Below are 17,956 nucleotides of genomic sequence, written 5' to 3'. Positions count from 1 at the left end.
CTTGTTTTTTTCCTTTGTTTATCCCCTTCTGTAACTCTCATTGCCCAGTACACAAGTTTATTACCTAAGGATAGCAGACATATAATGATCTAGGTAAAATACTTTAAAGAGGAATTTCATTGGCCCTCATTTCAAGCTCAAACATAGTGGAGATCTTGATGGATATCTTTTATTGAGGTACTGCTTGTGATCCTGAATACTGATTTGAGTGCAGATAAATCAAAGATACTAATTTTTGTTGTTTCCACTTGAGATGTAACATTTTCTTCTATAATTCTGCATGAGAGCTAAAAAAATTGCACAATACAATACAATCTCTGTGCTACTTCTAGACCTTCCTCCAATGTTACCTAGACTGATCTGAAAGTCTGAAGGACATAAGTTCCTAGACAATCACAGTGGACAATCACAGTCCCATGCCATAGCACCCACTTTCTTCTACTAGTTACAAAGAGACTTTACAAGAAAAAGGATCTCAGGTTCGATATATATAGTCTTATATGAATATTAGAGTGTGAGCAGTGCCTCTTGCCCCTTTAAGTATGTTGTCCTTTCATAAGGATTCAGGCTTGCAACTTATATTTTAATATCTCTTAAAACACCAGCTCTCCTTTCCTCAATATTTAATAATTATTTTCCACTGATTCTCAGAGTTCAGTGTTAATCTTCAACTTGCATACTATATGCCTTCCTTATATTTTGTGAGTGAATAAAGAAATGGAGAATTTCAAAACAGGGCTAACAGTTTGCACTGGTTAGAAATAAATATGCATTTTGAACAACTTCAAAATATAACAAACCACTAAACAGCTCTAGAAAAGAAAGAGAATCAGGGTATTTTCATCCAGTACCAGGAATCAAATAACTATACTTGATCCTACAGCGACCTACACTGTTCCATCAATACTTACACTTGATGACTATTCACAAGTCATGCAAATCAACTTCACTATTTCATTTATTGGAATGGAGGCAACTGAGGAGAATAATCACTACGAAATAATAAAATATGCTTGAAAAAAAAATCAAGCCAAAGAATAAGATTCAGGATTTCTATTTTTGAATATATACCTTCAGAAATGATTTCATGGCTTTATTTGAAAAATGGGTACAATCCAAGTGAATGTATAGAATTCCTCTTTCTCTACAGCCAGAAGCCTATTATCCTTTTAAATAGGAAAGAGTATTAATTTCTTTCTCGTCCCACTCATTCTGCTCAAGAAAAGAAATAAGAAGGAAAAAAGGGATGAAAAAGAGTAACACCCCTGCTTTCCATTTTGCAGATGGCCGCTCTTCCATCAATACTACAACATTCATCTGCATCTGTATCTATGGTTATTTTCTTAGCTTCTCAAACGATTCTTGTATTTCATATTATTTTTCTACAATGACAACAGTTGACAAGCAACATGGAAAGTCTGAGTCCCTTTTAAAATAAAGTATGCTATGGGCATAACATGCTCAAAAAAGAACTAAAAAAAAAACTTCCCCCAAAGGCTTCTACAAAAGCTGTGGCCATGTTGGAAGCCCACGTTGGAGCAGGCTCCTGGCCTGTGGGTCCATGGAGAGAGGAGCTTATGCTGCAGATGTTGGCAGGACTTGTGATTCCATGGGGTAACCATGCTAGAGCAGACTGTTCCTGAATGACTGCACTCCATGGGAGGGACACATGCTACAGCAGTTCATGCAGAACTGCAGCCTGTGGGAAGGACTCACTCTGGAGTAGTTTGTGGAGGACTGTATCCCATGCGAGGGACCCCATGCTGGAGCAGGGGAAGGGTGTGAAGAGTCCTCTCCCTGAGGAGAAAGGAACAGTAGAGACAATGTGTGATGGACTGATGGCAGCTTCCATTCCCCATCCCCCTGTGCTACTTGGAGTGGGGAGGAGAGAGAGAAAATCATGCATCAAGTTGAGCTCAGGAAGAAGGGAGGGGTGGGGGAAAGGTATTTTTAAGATTTGATTTTATTTCTCTTTACCCTACTCTGATTTGATTAGTAATAAATTAAATTATTTCCCTGAGTCGAGTGTGTCTGTGATGGTAACTGGAGACTGATCTCTCCCTGTTCTTATTTCGACCCATGAGCCTTTCGTTATATTTTCTCTCCCCTGTCTAGCCAAGGAGAGGAGTGACAGAGCAGTTTTCGTGGTCACCTGGCATCTAGCCAGGGTGAACCCACCATAGCTGTAAACCCAAACCATCCAATTAATCCTTTTAAAGACCTGTCATTGTTACATTTTGAAAGCAAAAGTTTGTGGTTTTTTTTTTTTTTTTTTTTAATTTATGTTGAAGGGCAGAATCACTTTTGCCCTCCTCCACACAGGGAACAAACACTGACATTGTGGTACCTTAGTGAAAGTGCCGATAGTCTAGTACCTGTCAGTCTTAAACCCAGATAGCAACTGAATGTAAGAAGTTGGATTTTTGTCAATATGAAATTACCAGGCCTCTTCTTCTTACAAATATTCACAGGACAATTGCCTGGAATTTATTAGATATACATTTTTAATTTAGAGATACCATAAGGCTACTAGAACTTAAAGGCTAATTTGTAGTTTTATGATGAAAACACCAGATTTGCCTTCAAGAGATCTAGGCTTACATCCACACTTTTTCACTGTTTGCTGTGTGGCCCTTGGTTGAGTCTTCTTTGTGCTTCAATTTGACAGTTTTAATGTAATATCTAACATTGACATGACATAAGCTAAAGATGAATTGATAGAAGATGATAGTACAAGCACCGAGCCCTGCCCTATTTTAGGATTAACTAACGTGAAGTCTACTGACAGACTTTGGGGGGGGGGTGGCTGATAACAGTACTTTACAAGATAGAAAAAGAACCCATGCTCAAATATCTTGTTTCCCATCACAGAAGTGCAGGTCACAGAGAAAGCAGGGAGTATCTCACTCAGTGAATCCCATCTTCTTACTGCTAAAAATCCTTCTTGTTGACAGACCCTGTAAATCTCGAAGAGTTCTCAGAAAAACCTTATGTATTCAGTGAGTGTCACCATTACAACTGAGGCACTTAGCATTTTCAGAATTTGTTCAATACTTAGTTAATAAGTGCCTATTCAACATTTGAATAGGCACACAATTTTACACATTCACGAACTGCTAATGTTTAAATAAAAAACCCCACATTATTCTGTCACTTCACATACATTGAGGGTTTTGTGCTCATCTGGGAAAAACCAGTTGATATCTCACCTGCATCACTGAGACGTAGAGACATTTTACTGTTCTTTTATTGTCAGGATTAGGTTTTCAACAAGACTCACTGTATTGTTTGCAAGGTAGACATACCAAGACCACACTCTTCCCAAAGAGTGGTAAACAGGCAATGCTTCAGTTCATGGCACGACTTACCTTGTGAAAGTTCCTGAAATATGCTGCCTTCTCATCTGGAAATTTTTCTAGCCTCCTGGGCCCTTTACTGGAAGCCTTCTTGAAAACCAACCAACAACGTCTGAAAATCTGCAAACAAAATCAATGGATTCTATTAGTTTTTTCTTTAAAGGTGGACAGTAACAGAAATGCATTCAGTTACATAACTGACTTAGGAAGATATTTTAAAATGACAAAGTCTGGAAAATTCTGAGAACATCAACAATTTCTACACAAGTATACTCAATCTGTTTTTTTATACTTTTTGATTGTCAGTTGTTTGTAGACTTTTTTGCTTCAATTTCTTCCACGAATGCCAAATTTGACAATTCCAGAGATATAAGTAAATCCATGAACTTTGAGTATGAAAGGAATTGTAAGACTGTCTTTAGAGAAAGTACTTTCAGAAATCACTTCACACATTTCTATCTTTCACATTTGTCTGTGCTCTATTTCTATGACAGTAGTGATACCATTGAGAAACACTTGTGGCAGCTTTTAACAGAACACAGTAATCAGCAGTTAGCATTGCCTTGTGTACCCAGAAAAGAAAACACAAGGTTGAAGCAAGCACTAATGTGACCATTACTGGACAACACATCTAGTTCTCTCAATTCAATGACAAACTTTCTAAGGAAAAACTATGCAGATTATTAAATATTGAGAACACGTAGTGAAAAATAAAATCCTTCAGAAAGTAGAAGGCAAAATAGTATTATCCTCTCATTTTAATGAGAAATGCACTAGATTTTGCTTTAAAAGCATTTTTAAACAACAAGGGTACTTTATTAGACTACCTACCAAGCAGTCTCACTGTATTGCAGTAACCAGAATTTTAAAATAAGGATTGAATTATCATATAATCATACATTTGCAGTTCAAAGAGAAGCTGATTAATGATAATCCTCTAGACTATATTATGCAAGTAAGAGATTAGATATTAATCTAGTTTTATAATCTATGACAGCAGTTTACTTCATTATCCTACTCAGTACTGGCACAGCTCTATAAACAATACCATACAGACTTTTATGTTATTAATTCAAGGATATATTGTAAAAAAAAAAAAAACGAACAAAATACTAGGTAATGATTCCACTGGCCATATGTGAAGAGCCTTATTTCTGTATAAATTCTACAGAATTTAATGACACAGTACAAGAAATACAGTACTATTTAATTTGAATCAACCATATCTCTCATTACCAAAAAAAAAGAAATAAAAATATCAAGGAAATATGAGCAGGGAGTTTTCCCCTCAATGTGATGCTGTTTAAACTGAGTAAATGCAGCAAAAATATAGTGTCATTAAAATAATTAAGCTTAATTAACCATGTTATGATATAATAATACTGACACTGTACTGTTGCCATTACCTCAGATGAATGTTATCAGTCAAAATAAGTGTTTTCTTTTAAAAAACTACCATTGGACTACAGTATCAATACATTTAATTATGAAGACTTTTGGAAGAAAGCACAGCATTTAATTAAATCCTCTGTAAGTATACAGCTTACAAAGCATACAACTCCTAGGCTTTTTCAACTAAGGTTGTAAAGTGTCAACTGTACAATTGTACTTCCTGTCTCAGAAATTACTTCACCTAACCTGGGGAAAAGTAAAGACAATATCATATTTCCTGAAAAAAATGATATTACACTGTGAGACATCAAAACCCATCTTTATTAGATAGTACTTTCTTTAAATAACATCTAGGCAGTGTTGCAACTTGACTTCACCAAAGCTACAGCACTGCTCCCACAGTTATTTCTTGATTAAACCATATTAACTACACAATGCTATAGAGTGAAAAGTTGCACACACAGGTATAGAATACTTGCACTAACTAGACCTTACTAAAAGCAATAGCACCAACTGTCCAAAGCGGACATATTTATTAATTTAATAAAAGTTTCACTTTTAATAAAACTCCTGGCTCTTCTGGAAAGAGCCAGGAGTTTTATTAAAGAAACATCCTCTGGATGTTTTTTTTAGTCTATGTGTATTTTCGGTTCATCTGTCTTACTCTGAGGAGAAAGTTCTTTTTCAAGGCAAAACCCACTCTCTTCATTCAATTTTCTTGATTTTCTTATTTTCGTTATCTGCCCTTAATTGTGAACAGTCTTCAAAAAATTCTCTTTAGAAAATACAGAACAACCCAAGGCCAGATCATCGATGATGGTGGGTTTTAGTACAGCCATGGAATCCTCATTTTACAGATTACCTGAATTTTGGACAGCTGGTGATAATGTAACAGATATTTTATATTAATTAACTGAAATTTTTGTAAGGTTGGTAGGAGTTGGTTTTGGTTTTTTAAAATATATATACATATACGGTAGAGTCATACTTTGTTCTAATGTAAATTACGTTAGATTCAGTACACTAGAAATATCCCTAAAAAAAGGCAAACTAGACATCACAGTTGAGGAGTCAGATTTCTCTCTGTGAGGATGAGAACATTTTCTGGATAAAGGGTCATCTAATGCATACTCTAAAGCATTTCCTTCAGTGACAAACAAGAAGGTTATCCTGAATGACAGTTTCAGTCTTTTTTTCAGTGGATATCAATACAGGACAGCGCGAAAGTGAGTTTGAGGGTTTGCAGCTAAGTTGATGAAATTCTAGAGGAAGAACCTCATTAATGGGTGCTACAAAATCTCCGTGCAATTCTAGCGCTTGATGCTAGTTATCTTTAAGGATGCTCCTTACCAGTCCTTTCCCCAAATTTCAGAACTGGGACACAGACTGCAGGAATGAATAACCTTTGCTTTTAAAGAACGCCGAATAGAGGGTTCCATAAGTCTGTCCTTTAAACTGTTACAGCTTCAATTTATTGGCATCTGTTTTTTCCAGACCTTTAGGAAGAGAAGAAATCTGAAGAATGGAATGGCTTAAAGAGGACTCCTGATACAGTATGTACATACACCAAGGTACATCCTTGAATCTGCATTTTACATTTTTAACCTAATTTTAAAGCTGGTATAAACATATAGAGTTCCACTTCATTTCAGCAGCCTTTTACTTCATTATGCCAACAGAAAGTTTGTATTTCAGTGTTTGAAAAAGCATTAGCATATGAATTTACCTATAAATATGAATAAATAGGTGCAGATGCAAGCAAACAGCAAACAAACATTTGCCTTTCATAAGGCACCTCATTGTTATACAAAAGCCTACTCAATTATTCACGAACTGTGAGATAGTCTTTTATCCCTGGCCTACTTTAGGATACCATTGGCTGTAATCAAAACTTCTGAAAGACTTCCAAAGTCCTCAGATAATTGGGGTAGCCATCATGAGAGAAATCAGCATCAGCCCTCAAACAACAAAGGGAATGAGAACCAGTCACAGTGTTGTCTCCATAATACTTAGATATTTCCTGTGAGATTTAAGTGTCTGTTTTCCACATATGCACAGTTGAAGAAATGCCAAATATTTGATCACTTAATCAGGTTTACATACTTGGATGAGCACTCACTGCTCAACGAATATGATTTTAAAATTTTGTATCGAGGTTAAACAATACAAATGGCACCCTATGCCATTGCTTTTTTTACTGCAGACATTCAGAAAGACAGCATTAAGTACATGTTATTTTCAGGTTTTACTGTGTCAATCAGAAGGACCAAAACTTGTTCATTACAAACTTAAGAAGGATTCTACTGAAATTATCTGCTGAGCCCTAGGCATAGCAGAACTTCTTTAAAAAACACCCTTCCTCTCTGAATTTTACAAGATGGGCAAAGCAGAATAAAATATTCCTCTAGATCTCATTACCTTCTATGCAATTATGTATCAGTAAGCCATGGCAGTAACACAGCACACTTCTGGTCTAGTGAGAACTGATTCAGTTGCCCATTGCAATAACGTATGGGAATGATACTCATTACAATGTACAAGCTTGCAGGGGACAGTAGTCTCTATTCCTGAGGATGGACTCTGAATAGGCTCATCTCATTAGTGAGAGAAAAGGATTCCAGACCTGGAACTATATAACCTTACCACCCCCTAAATGATTTCTGAAATCTTTCCAGTCAGAAATTTGATTCCCAGTGCTAATCTATTTCTATTAATCTTCAGAGATTCTTTCCTTTATATATTACTCAAAATGCTGTAAAAGATCAATTAATTATAAAATCTCTGCATAATCTTCTTTTTGTACTTTTTCTTCTGCTTAATTCAGCACTCATCTCACCTTTCCAGCACGATCTTATTTTTTAGTATTCTTGACTAATTTATGCAAAATTTTGGCCTCTGAATGGGCCATTACATTTCATGGTCATATCATACAGTTATATTTTATTTTTGCCAAGGTTGTTCGTAATAAATCCATTAAAATACATATTACAGGAAATTCACTGGCTATTTTTTTTTTTTTCAAAAAGAAGAAAAACTTTTTACTTTTTCTAAAATAATTTAAAATAGTTGTTTTACAGTGGAAATCTTTTGTATGACTATCCATTTTCCACAGATTTCTAAAGCCTTTTCCTAGTCATTTACAATAGATGCTTTTCAGTTTAACATTTTTTTTATCCACAGCTGTAGCTAATAAAGCTTTGCCAGACATCACTAATATTTAGAGAAGGGATTTTTATTGACTAGTCTCTACACATTACTCCAGAAATTTCCCTTCACACTCAAAAAAAACCAATAGAAAACCAGAAACAAAAAAAATAACCCCTCATCCATTTTTTTTAAATAATGCCAAAAAGGAAAGTTAAAACACTATAAGCCTTTTTTCCAAACCACTTAAAATGCTCTGAAATTTCCCTGCCCCTATTCAAAAGACAGGACAAATGACAGCTTTCTTAGGTATATTGGAAAACCACCTAATTTTCTGCCACTAGTTGTAGAAACATTTGTCTCTTGAGAGAAGCAGAAATGAGTCAGCTCTTAATTACTAACAGAAACCATCACTGTCCAGGACAGGCACTGAAGCATCACTCATGGGGCTTTTTGCTAGCATAACCCATCAAATTGTTCTCCCAGGGAGACAACTACATAATAATATTCAGTCCTGCATTTACATCTCATTATCTGCAGGAAAGGCTTGTTGATTTCTCCTCCCTGACTTGCCATGTGCAGTGTTCTCCTGTTAGACAAGACACCTGCATGGTATGCATTAAAAACACTAAAATATGAATATGTTCAAATTTACCTCGCTAGTTATCTTCATTAAAAATGGATATTGTTTTTTTATGGGGTATGTGAGAGAAATGCAGTATGTCGTGAGCTAGAAAAAATCTATTCACAACTTAAAAATGTAGCATTCATAGTAAGAAAAATAAAAATAGTTGTCACAGTAAAGTCATATTTAACTACTGTTTTGAAACCCACCACTTTTTGATTTTTCTGTACATGTTTGGCTAAGGGAGTAGAGACAAGGGGTGACACCTTACTGATTCAGTGAAACTACACTTGTCATGTATTCAAGTAAAATTTAAGAGAAACTGAAAAGCAGTTATTGTCTGTAAAAAGGCCCGGCAGGAAAGTGGGAAGGAAAAACCATTCATACCTCAGATGAAGAGCAAGTTACAGGATCTAAACTATTGCTGAGTAAAGTCAACAAAAAACATCCCAAACCACAAACCAAAATACCTCATGGTTGCAATCCACATGCTTAGTGCTACCAACACTTTGCACTAAGAATGCAAAAGTAAGTACTGTTGCAAGAAGGCTTGCCATCCCTCCTGCACTTAGGTTTCTGGGCATCACTGAAATTAAGTTGCCCTAGAAACTGTTTTCTCTATCTTGAACAGGACTGATCTCACTGTCTACTTTTTGGAAATGCAGTTCCCACTGCACTAATTGGGTGCATTTCAGGTGGCATATTTGTATTCGTATGAAGAAGTAAGAGAGGAGGAACACTGCTGCACAGCACTGAGCTCCCGAATTAGCGCAGAGGGTGCAGAATGGCAGGGAATTGAGGCCAGCTCCTGCTCCTTTATAACACTGCTGGGAACTCCCATCTCCCAGCAGCAGAGCAGATACTCCACAGTCATCTGACATCCACCCCACAAACAGGAGAGGCAAAAATAACCCACAGCCCTGCTCATAAGCAAGAGGTTACTTGCTTCTGTCAGCAGTTCTGGGATGTGGGACTAAGACTTTACCACAAGATACAATAAGCCTTGGAAGTTTTTCCTTTTTTTCAATTGATTCTAACTCTCCACTTGCTCTTGCCTATTTCAACACATTTTCTTCAAACATTACCAAACTATCTACCACAAAGCGACCACATTTAAAGCAAAGCTGTTTAAACTGTAAAGTCAGGATTAAAAAAAAAACATGAATATATCCCAAAAAGATCACTAGTAAGTTCTTTAATAAGAAATGCAGTCTGAAAGTTTGTTATGAAGAATATTCAACAGTGAAATATTCCTCATATATGATAACCTTGTATGTATCCTCTAGCTTAATTTCATCATCCATTAGCAAGGTTAAGCTTTAGTTTACTGAGCTTGTAACATGACCTTCTGCAGCAATACAATTAGGTCTTAGATCATTTTAGTGTCACAATTCGAATCCTAAAATTTCTGATAGCATTTTTTTATTATTGCAAATCTGCTGGCATTTAAAGTTAGGAATTGAAGAAATGCAGAAACATCTGCTACAAACTGTTTCATCTAAGATTAGATCATTCCTTGTGGGCTTGATTGTAGTCTGAGAATTAGGATGGTTAGAGAGAGATGATTAGGGACAATTCACCCAGTTATAGGATACACACGTCATCTTTCTGCTGCCATAACATGCCATTATAGATTCATATAGATGCCTATAATATACTATAATTTATGGTGTTATCGTCACAGGCTATACATGTAGCCCATAAAAGGATTTATTTTATTATTAGAGATTTATGTGAAATCAAAGTACACCATAGCAATTTTCCAACTATTCCTCTATTAGCTAACCTACTCTGTGTATAAACACTTCAGTTATGGAATCTGAAGTCTTTTTTTTCTGTGTTAAAAAGAGAGTGGAGCATACATATCTGAACAGATCTGTGTGAAAAGTGTTATAGAACTTTATCAATCCTTAAGCACCCACAGCTTAAAAACTCACCACCGTTAATTTGCTTTGAAGTACCAGCAGGGCAATTCAAGGACAGGACAGTCTGCACAACTAACACACTCCAACTTCATAGCAGCTTGCAGATCAGCAGAATTTATAACTTACATCTGAATTGATCTTATGGTTATTTAAAAAAATCAGTTCAAGTAGCCATTTCTTTCTGCTTCTGCATTTCTGACAAAGTTTTGTTCAACTAACTAACTGTAGTGGCTCTTTTGGAGGAAAACTAATACTGTTTGCTTCATGTCTGCCCTCAGAGTTCATGACAAAAAGCCCTCATAGCCAGAACAAAAATTTGGTTTCAACAGTTTTAGCATGCATCTAGCAGAAAAATCCCAGATCTTGCAATAATTTTAAAGAAATTATTATGCTCAAGAAACCTCAGGTATTTCACTGAGCTTAAGCTGAATGTGCAGCATCTACTTAGGAGCAATTATGTAGCCAAGTTCGTATTTCCTTCTACAGGTACTTTTCTAAATGTAATCAGAAAAAAATACCAACAGAGAAAGTTATGGTTTCACAATACTTTAATATTAAATTTGAGTAACTTCTCAAACTGAACTGGAGTAACTACCTTACTTAACTCATCTGAAGCTTTTTTAGTGGAAATACCAGATTTTTCCCCCCATTTTTTACTAAATTTTACTTTATTTAGTTACAATTACACAGTCCACTTGAATATGATAAACCGCAAAGAATGGTTTGATATTCTGCAATATCATCATTTAATGTACCTACGAGGGAACCAAATCCTGAGAAATAGACAGTTATTGAGATAGATTTCTTATTTACATCTCTAGAAAACAAAATTCAGACCTTCACACATAATCTGAAATAAGATCCTTACAACTGAAACATGGTATCTGTCTGCTCAGATCCTTAATACTTTATGTTAGGAAAGCAGGGATTTGTGAAAACAAGTGTTAGAAAAATCAAAACCATGCAACAGAATACCTTAAAATGCAGCAGAGCTTCAGAAAAAAACAGTAATCACCAACCTCTGCTCTATACTACTGAGGGACAAAAACTCAATTTTTACAGCTTCAATTTAGAGGGTTACAAGCTCAAATTTATCTTCAGAATCCAAAATTATTCCCCAGGTTTATGTCACCTAGTATTCTAACATATCATACAATCATAGAATAGTTTGGGTTGGAAGAGGCCATTAAAGATCATCTAGTTACAACCCCCATCCTCAGCCCATGAGTAGGGATACCTCTGACCAGACCAGGTTTCTCAAAGCCCCCTCCAACCTGGCCTTGAACACTTCCAGGGTTGGATATCCACAACTTTTCTGTTCCATTGCCTCATCATCCTCACAGTAAAGAATTTCTTCCTAATATCCAATCTAAACCTACTTTTTTTTTTTTTTAGTTGAAGCCATTTCCCCCTTGTCCTATCACTAAATGCCCTTGTAAAAAGTCCTTCTTCATCTCTCTCGAAGGCCCTCTTTAGATACTGCAAAGTGCTCTAAGATCTCTCCAGAGCCTTCTCTACTCCAGGCTAAACCACCTCAATCCACTCAGCCTGTCTTCATAGGAGGATATAGTGCTCCAGTCCTCTGATCATCTATCTTTATTTTTCTCTACATTATCATACAAAAACGCATCTTAGCAGAAGAATCACAGTCCTCAAGACGCTGTTGTTTTGACTGATAAGTAAGTGGAAACTTTGCTTTGCATGGGATTTAATATAGCTGAGCACAGCACTAAGTCTAAAGCACTTTCTGCAAAGAAAAAACAACAAGAGCTGACTGTTAAGTGCCACTGTATATTTATGTAGGTGTACAATTTTTAACAGCAATCGATCCTCAAAGTAGAATAAGGAAAGTTAGTGTCTTTTATTCTTCAACGCATTTTGTCACTTCAGCATATATTTAGAAAACCTTGCAAATCCAGCCACATGGATATATATGGGTGAAAGCTCACTGTAAACTATAAGTGACTCTATTAAATACCTGGTCACAGCCTCTGGTACACATGTATGCATGAAGTGTATGCAATATGTTTATATTGTGAGACTAAACAATATATAAATGACAATGCAGAAGAAAAGCTCTTCAAATTTATTCTGATGCACTGTACTACAGAAGAGGTACAGATTTTCAAAATGACATTTATTCATGACATATCATATCATATCATAATATCATATCATATCATCATTCAATAAACCTCTGAAGTATCAGACTGTATGAATCAATCATGTTGGTTTCCTACAAATCAAATACAACCTTTTTTATGTAGTTAAATATTCTGCTTTGACTCCCCTTCAAGTACTGTGACATGTCCACTAGATTTTATGGAGAAATTCATCTTATGTAGAAAATAAGGTGTTCTGCAAAATGAAGCCTGCAGTAGAGTTCAAGCAGGACAATATAAATAGTAATGTTCAAGAAGATGTCTAATATCAGTGATGATTTGTCTAAAATTTGATCACCTGCATTACTGTAACCTATAGGTTAAATCTCCTCCTGCCAAATATATTTTAACAGTTTTAGTAGATGCTAGCGTGCTCCCAAAGACCTTCATTACTTCTTACTTTTAACTTAACTGAAGGGGAGGAAGACGAACTCACATCTCGTGGTAAGTGGAAATAGATAAAAGAGCAAGCAAGAATCCCTTTGCAGCAGAAATTAAATGGATACAAAAATGGAGTAATTCGGTGAAATTTTCTGCAATATTTATACACAGAACTACCTTGAATTTTTAAAGTAGAAATAAAAAACAAAATAAAAAAAGTCAAATCAGGCACCCACCCAAAAAACAACATAATTTCCTCTAGGTCTTATAAGTTTAAGAGGAACATGCATGCAGACAGAAAGATACATATTTCAAATACTGCTTCATTCATATTAGTGATTTGCTTTTGCCACTCATGATACTTCTTTTACTATATTTGCTGAAAATCTGCTTAAAGATGTTACCAGTCTGTTATTACAATACATCAATATTGCACCAAATAAAGACATAATCCAAAGCAATAAAAGGACAAGAAAACAAGCACTTTTACACACAACTAAGAGGATTTGAAAGAAAAAGCTATAGCCCTTAGCTCTTGTAACTACCAACACCAGTTCTGTTCAGCTTTACAACAATTTTTTAACAGAGAAAAAGAGCTTTTACTCAAAGAAAACTAGCATGAAATAGCTTCCCTGAGAACTCAAATGCAGCTGGTGTGTTACATTCCCAGACAGGATGTCCTGTGGGGAAATATGCTACTACAGGGGATTAAGAATAATGTTGTTATGACCCCAGGGAAATAATATAGAGGAAAAGCAAATGGTTTCCAAATCCAGATTCTGAAGTCCAAAAGACCACTCCAAATTCCCTGCTCTGTACCTGCGATAGGTCTCAAAAAAGTCTGCCATAGAAGTGTCTGAGAGATTCACCCAAAATTTATTCAGGTAAATCCACAGAAGCCATGCCTTCATATGCTTTAGCTCAGACTCAAATCAGTAACACTCCATGCATCATAGATCAAACACAAATTTCTTTGTTAGAGGAACTATGGTCATCCCAACAAGTTAATATTATTATCTAAGAGAAAAAAAAAACAACCTCAAAAAAACTTTCCCAACCCTCCCTCCACTTCCACTGATTATTGTTATCACCAACATTCCAGAGCTTGTAGGAGCTAAAACTGTCCTTTTACAATCATTTCCCATGGGCAGAAGAAAATTATTAGTCTACCCAACTGATGGTATTTATTTTGATATTCTCATCAGACACATATAAATAGAAAACCCATCGATTTTCTGTGCTCTGGGGACCACCTGAGGACAGGATTGGGTGGAAGAAGAGAAAAAAGAGAAAAAAATTGTACCATTTCTGGTCAAATTTAGAGCACAAATATCCAGTATGTTGGTTTAAGAGTAGCTAACACAAGTACCTTTTCTCACTCACAGTATTAAAAGTGCAGATAGGACAACAGAAAATTGTGTTGCTCACTTCTCACTTCCTGCCACTGTTGAGATGGTCTCAGATACAAGATATGAAGCTGTAATGCATAGTCTAACACAAAAGAGAAAGGAAGGGGAATGTTGTGTGCTCATTAGCATTAATTATACCAGAAGCAACATCTGGCTTTGCAGTATTATCTGATTAATCCTTTTATTTTAGTTGTGAAGTTCCAGTAAGAGTTTAAGGATAAGACTGAAAGAGTAGGAGACTTATTCCAGATACAGCTATATTATATAGTGACAGTAATGAGCAAACTCACAAAACCACAGCAAGCCAGCTTTCTTGTTAAGCAACCCTTCCATGCAAAAAGTCAGTAAAAATCTATAGTTACAAAATAAAATATGCAGATTTTATGGAAAAAACACAGTAGGTTTAATAGAATGATTACCTTTATTAATAGCTACTCTGAATAAGAACATACTATGAATCATGAACTACAAAAAAAATTGCCAAATTCTGTAGTCTGTAAATACAGATACTGTCAGAGAATGAACTAACAATTTTATTATCATTTTTTGTACTAGAAAAGTTAAATAAGCAAAGTATTATGACCAATCCTTAGCTTCTTCTTTATGTATATGGTGCCAGTTGACTGGCTTACCACAAGTACTGTCTAACACATAAGGAGTCCATAGAAAGTGCATCTTCTTGACCTGTTTTATTTGTAACGAAGTCATGGGGAGAATTCCAAGTGATTTTCAATACCTTAAAGTCTCTGATTTGTAGGTGGGATAGTGACAATAAGTTAAAATTAAATAAAAGAGCACTCAAAATCTCAGTCATCCTCACCAAAAAATTCACAGTTTGAGGGGTGGGGTTTTTTATATTTACATCATCTATATATATCAGATAATACATACTGACAGCAGTAGATAAAATTCAGTCCCTGCACGTTAATCAATACATATTCTGGTCATTCCCCAATATATGTATTGATGTATTTATATCATTAATAGGTTTCTAAAATCACAGTTATATTTCCACTATCTTAGAAATTAATCCAAGCAACTCTTACTATATGGTCATTAAACTCTTCCCATTATAAAGATGGGTTTAAGTCCAGCATTGCAGAGCAGCAATTGCTACACATACTCCACTTTAGTTTTAAAATGTGCACTTAAATGACCCAGCTTGCATATCAGCCAAAATAGAGTTAGCTAAGAGTTGGGCATAGATGTATGAGAAAATGTGCAAGTCACTGAGCCCTGCCTCCTTCGCTTACAGAAAGCCATGTAATAGGTGCCTGCTACTTTTTGATCTCTTTCTCTACTAGGTACACAATTCATATCTAAGGAGATATTTGAAGTATGTCAGTTTTTCTTGTTGTCTTCATGGTACTGGTTTACGAGGATAGAAATAATTTCCTTTCTGAGGAGTAGCAGGGAGAAAAAACACCGGACATTTCACATTCGTAATTCTGTTTTCACAGTTTCTCAAAGGCTAATATGCAGCCATTGTGCTTTGGAAAGACAGTTTTTATTGGGATTTAATTTATGAGCCTTGTCCCAGTGGAAAATCTAATTCTCGCAGCTAACATGTGCATGAAAGGATTTTTGCCTTTTACTCCAAATCATTTGTTTTAGTAAATTCCTCTAGTGGCTTTTGTATTTTTAACATATATTAAAAGGAATCTATCAGCAGAGAGAGATATTCAGGTGAAGACATGGTAGTTTAATGCACCATTCACCAGTGAACTCACAGCAGCAAGTCACAGCAAGACAGCCACCATGACACTCAGCAGTTGAGGATGCTGTACCATCTTATCTTTTGATGGCAGAGCCTTTTGTTCTATTTTTCTTTAGAAGGATCCAACTCTATTCTTCTCAGACAGCACACAATATCTAATTTCTCCGTTGGCTCCTCTACCTTTCAAATTAACAAGTCCCTGCTTCCCACTGTTTTCCCTATGGTCTCCTTAAGTCTGCCCTGCTGGACTTTAAATATCTTTCAATAATCACCTTAAATTAGTTCAGTCTTGGTTTATGATCGATTTAAGTCCTAAGACTTCATAGATGAATAAAATATTACATAAATAGAGCAGTCATGTAACAGAACATCAGCCCTATTTACACTGAATTTTTTTACATGTTCACAGAATTCTACTCCTCTCTAGTGCTACTTACATTACAGGAATTCCTTTCGGCTCTGAACAGTCTCCATTCTTTTATTATTAGTAGCACAGCAAATGAAGAATATTATTAGCACTAGTAATTGTCTCACAGGATATATTCCAGCAGATATACTATGCAATGCCATAGAGGACTCTTGTTTATCTCTTTCTACATAGATAGCTGAATTCTCCTATTCTTAATCATTAGCAAACATCATTTACAATGCTTGCTTTGATGTAATGTGTTTTAAAATCTTTTGTAGATCTTTTTGATGCTCCTATCACTGTTTCTGAAAGCTGTAGAAACATCTTTCAAATGTAGCTTTCAATGGTACAAGCACTGAAGACAGAAGGTTTATGGGGGTTTTTATTTTTTCAGAACTTGGTCTTTGTGGCAAGTAATAGCATAGTTAACTACATGGTTTTCATGCCATGTTTATACTGAACTTTTCCAGTCATATTTTGTAGACAAAGGGCTTGATCAAAAGGAAGTGAGAGCAATATTCCCACTGACCACAGGCAGAAACAAGAAGGGAAGAGTCTATTTCACAAAAGAAAGCCAAGCTTGGCTTCAAAATCTTGTCATAAGATGGGTGGTCAGAATTACTCTGAACAGGTCAGTGTAAATATTTCCCCAGTTTCTTTTCAGATTTTTTTTTTTTTGTCATTGCTAACAAAAAATCACAATCAAAACATAGGAAAAAAAAATAGGGAAAAAAGTGGTTTTACAAGATATACTTTACACAGATCAATACTAGAGCTGACATTTGGGACAAATTCTTTCTATAGGCACAGTAGTATTAATCTTTCTTTATGCTATAGTATTAAACTTCTTCCATGCAAGAAACATTAGAATTATCCTGACAGAATTTACAAAAGTAGTCCACATATATTCAGTTTGTCTTTCTGTAGTCTTCAGCATCCAGAAATTGTGAGAAGGTCACATAGTTTTTATCTTAACTTTTAGTTCTAGAAGTCTTCGTATTACCTCAAATTAAAATTGAAGAAATATAAAACACTTCCATCCAAATAATTTTGCCTAGGACTAACTAAAATACTTTTGGATAAAAATTTTTTTGTCTAGAACAAACTTTGGATTAGACCATGTTCTCAGCATTGTCTTAGAGTATTACTGCTTATTTACAATGGGATTATTTTAAATGAGAAGTTAAAGTTCTGTCTGTTTCCCCCATGCCTATAAATAGAAAAGAATAGTTTAATTTATAAAAGTATATAATAAGCCTTTGATGTTTTTCCAGGAGAAGCAAGACAAACTGAAAAAAAAAAAAAAAAATCCCTTAGTGGCCATAAGCTAATTCAGTAACACAATGCAACACATACTTAATTCCTTTAAGGTCGTGCCTGTTGTGTCATTCTACTTGTCACCGGTCCTTTTAACAACACTACAACACTTCTCCAGA

General features: G+C 35.5%; 1 protein-coding gene across 1 annotated transcript in view; it reads right to left on the bottom strand.

The window, feature by feature from the left end:
- The window catches only part of DOK6 (docking protein 6), a 245,518-nt gene that overhangs the window by 146,665 nt on the left and 80,897 nt on the right, over positions 1-17,956 (bottom strand). The window contains exon 2 of the mRNA XM_027651017.1: positions 3,369-3,476. Coding sequence (XP_027506818.1) covers positions 3,369-3,476 — 108 coding nt within the window. The remainder of the gene's footprint in view (positions 1-3,368; positions 3,477-17,956) is intronic.

Source organism: Corapipo altera, unplaced genomic scaffold (genome assembly GCF_003945725.1).
Source record: "Corapipo altera isolate COAL_440 unplaced genomic scaffold, ASM394572v1 24, whole genome shotgun sequence".
NCBI classification, from domain to species: Eukaryota; Metazoa; Chordata; class Aves; order Passeriformes; family Pipridae; genus Corapipo; species Corapipo altera.
This window is presented reverse-complemented; position numbering and strand designations above follow the sequence as displayed.